We start from the raw sequence: 2,482 nt of genomic DNA, 5'->3' as shown, positions 1-2,482 counted from the left end.
CTTTCTTCACTCAGCGATTTTTTGTAAGGTAGATCACATACCAAGGACATCTCAAACCTAAATTTAAGCAAGTTGGGCGAAGGAAAAATATTCCACACGCGTTGCACAAAAGTCTGTCTATTCTGACGATGAATCACAGTACTTCAAGGAGGCGGTTCGGGCTGGTTTCACGAACCGCGGCAACACTAGTCGCAGTGGACTAGGATCATTGAGAGGATGAGGTGACCCGAAGAAAGTCACAAGTTGAGTATAGTATGCTGTGGTAGCATGTATGGGAGAGGCGGCACACAAGGAGCATGTCGATGAGGTGAAATTGCCATAGAAAAGAGTGCTACAAACGATACCGGGTCCCTATTCCACTCCTCATAGTGGGCCGGAACCCAACAAACCTGGTCCCCACCCCATAGGAGGCCGATGACCCCGAAGAGGCCATCAACGTGGAGGTACCAAATGAGTGACGTACGGGGGTCGGGGTCCTATGTCCCTTGCGGGCAAAGATGGGAGAGAAAACAGGTGGCTCGGGCGCTGAGCGCTAGCTTGAAGCAATTTGAGGTGGGAGGGACTGATGTCGCCGACAGTGTTGTTGCATGGTGGATGGTGTGTGATCAACACCCGATGGGTATATCGCCTTGTTGTCGTCCCTCAAGAAGTGAAACGGAGTGGAGTGGTGATGGCATCCCTAAACCGATGGGGATAGATGTCGCATAATTTAGTGGAGGAGAGGGAGGATGAAAAGTTCCCACGGGGGGATGGTAAGAGAACAAGACGGGCTCACAATCGTGCGGTCGAAGATTGGTCTGTTGTGTCAGCCCACAACTTTTCTCTTGTCAGTGGACTTCTATCTGTGACCCACCCTGAGCAATATGACACAGGTAGGACCACAGTGCAGCGATGTTTGGCTGAAGCGGAGCTGATGCGCAGGTCGACGTAGCGCGTCAACTCCGCAGCTTCAGCCAAACATCGCTGCACCTGTTCAACTATATCGGCCGTGGTAGTTTGACTGCGCGCCTCTTATTCATGTGGAGTCGTGCTACATCGTCACCTGGTCGCCTCTGCTTTAAGCTACCCTGTAATTGCTTCCAGAAATACCTTAGCTTCGCAGCTACCTATACCATGAGTGTATATTATACATCGCACACAGGGTGTGAGTCAAGACTGTGGGCCCTCCCGACGCCCATTTTATGCCAGGAGAGCATCTGCCAGGAGACAATCTGTCTGGGTGCCCATCCGACAGATGACCGACGCTCTCACCTACGCCGGTGTGGGCCAATCCGATGGGCCTCATAGCAGTCGAAACGTTGGACGAGGGAGGGTCGGACCGAGCCTCGAGGAAGGCATGATGGAGTAGTTTAGGGCCGGCATGGCCAGCATAGGCAGTACATAGAGTGTTCGCGCGTGTTCATAGCTACTCATCCCAGCTATACGAGTACTCTCGTCATCGTCTTCTCCAGGAGTACCCACTCCAACGTGCCCATAGTATACCATAAATGCTAATACATCGCACATAAGCTGTCCGTCAGTGCTAATACGAGGAGGAAGTATACGCTCGATGCGCCCTCGCATGGAACGTTTTCCGAGGTGTATTGTCAACTGCCAACCTGGACTCTGCCCCTTTACGATGGTGTTCAGTTCATTTGAAACGACTCTGGTGATAATCTATTTTCCCGAATCACATCAGTGTCGCTGTGTAACGTCATGTCCGACAGCACTTTGTCAGGGATTGATAGATCTGAAGGCTTAGGCAGCTTAAAATTAATCTCATCCAATAATTCCCCATAGTTCCTCTTCTAAAAAGCAGATTATAAAGCTTTCAAGGCCGGAGCGCAGCGAGGCATGTCTTGTAGTTGCGGATGCTAAGGTCGTGTACGGATGTACTGGTTCCAGCATAGTACTGTTACAATTAAACGTCGAATGAGGCGTCTTGTTCCCAATTGGTGACTCAGCTGATCCTAGCTTGGTCCCAGCACGGCCCCACCAAAGCAATTAGACTTGACCGAGCTGGACGCCCGCTTTGCCGTTCCCTAGTCAATACACCATATCATAGTTGTGAAGGCACATGTCCTCACAATACAAGAAGCGAGAAGAGCGTGACACAAGCCAAGCAAACCATCAATGACTACCAAGAAACAAACAAAAGATGCATCGCCCAACGAAGCCAGAACCGGTGTTTAGGGCAAGTAAAGGTACCTCACGTTGGTGTTATTGTGGGTACAGGAAACAGGAATTTATCCGCTATTGATGCACTTGTGTCACTCCGGGAGCTTCTAGAATCAGGTGGACGCAAAGATGAGTGCAGTACACAAGTAGTCTCAAGGGGGGATAGAACAAGACATTGTTCCCGACACCGACCCACATCTGCGTCGACGACAAAACGTACCACAAATGGGGTGCTCTTGTAAATCCGAACGGCATTCTACGTGCCACCAACACAAACTAGAGGCATGTTACGCTTACACGGCAGCGCACACGGCGGCGCAGCCTT

At 50.8% G+C, this 2,482-nt stretch overlaps 1 protein-coding gene across 1 annotated transcript; it reads right to left on the bottom strand.

Annotated features, from left to right (window-relative positions):
- Nucleotides 1-236: 236 nt before the first annotated feature.
- CONPUDRAFT_86119 (uncharacterized protein) lies at nt 237-476 on the bottom strand (the record flags this gene model as incomplete). The annotated part of the gene is made up of 1 exon (XM_007777863.1): nt 237-476. A coding segment is annotated over one exon (240 nt), but the record flags the coding sequence as incomplete, so codon positions are not given.
- Nucleotides 477-2,482: the final 2,006 nt, after the last annotated feature.

This window comes from Coniophora puteana (genome assembly GCF_000271625.1).
Source record: "Coniophora puteana RWD-64-598 SS2 unplaced genomic scaffold CONPUscaffold_135, whole genome shotgun sequence".
NCBI lineage: Eukaryota > Fungi > Basidiomycota > Agaricomycetes > Boletales > Coniophoraceae > Coniophora > Coniophora puteana.
Note: the sequence above shows the minus strand (reverse complement) of the source record. Positions and strands in the feature narration are given on the sequence as shown.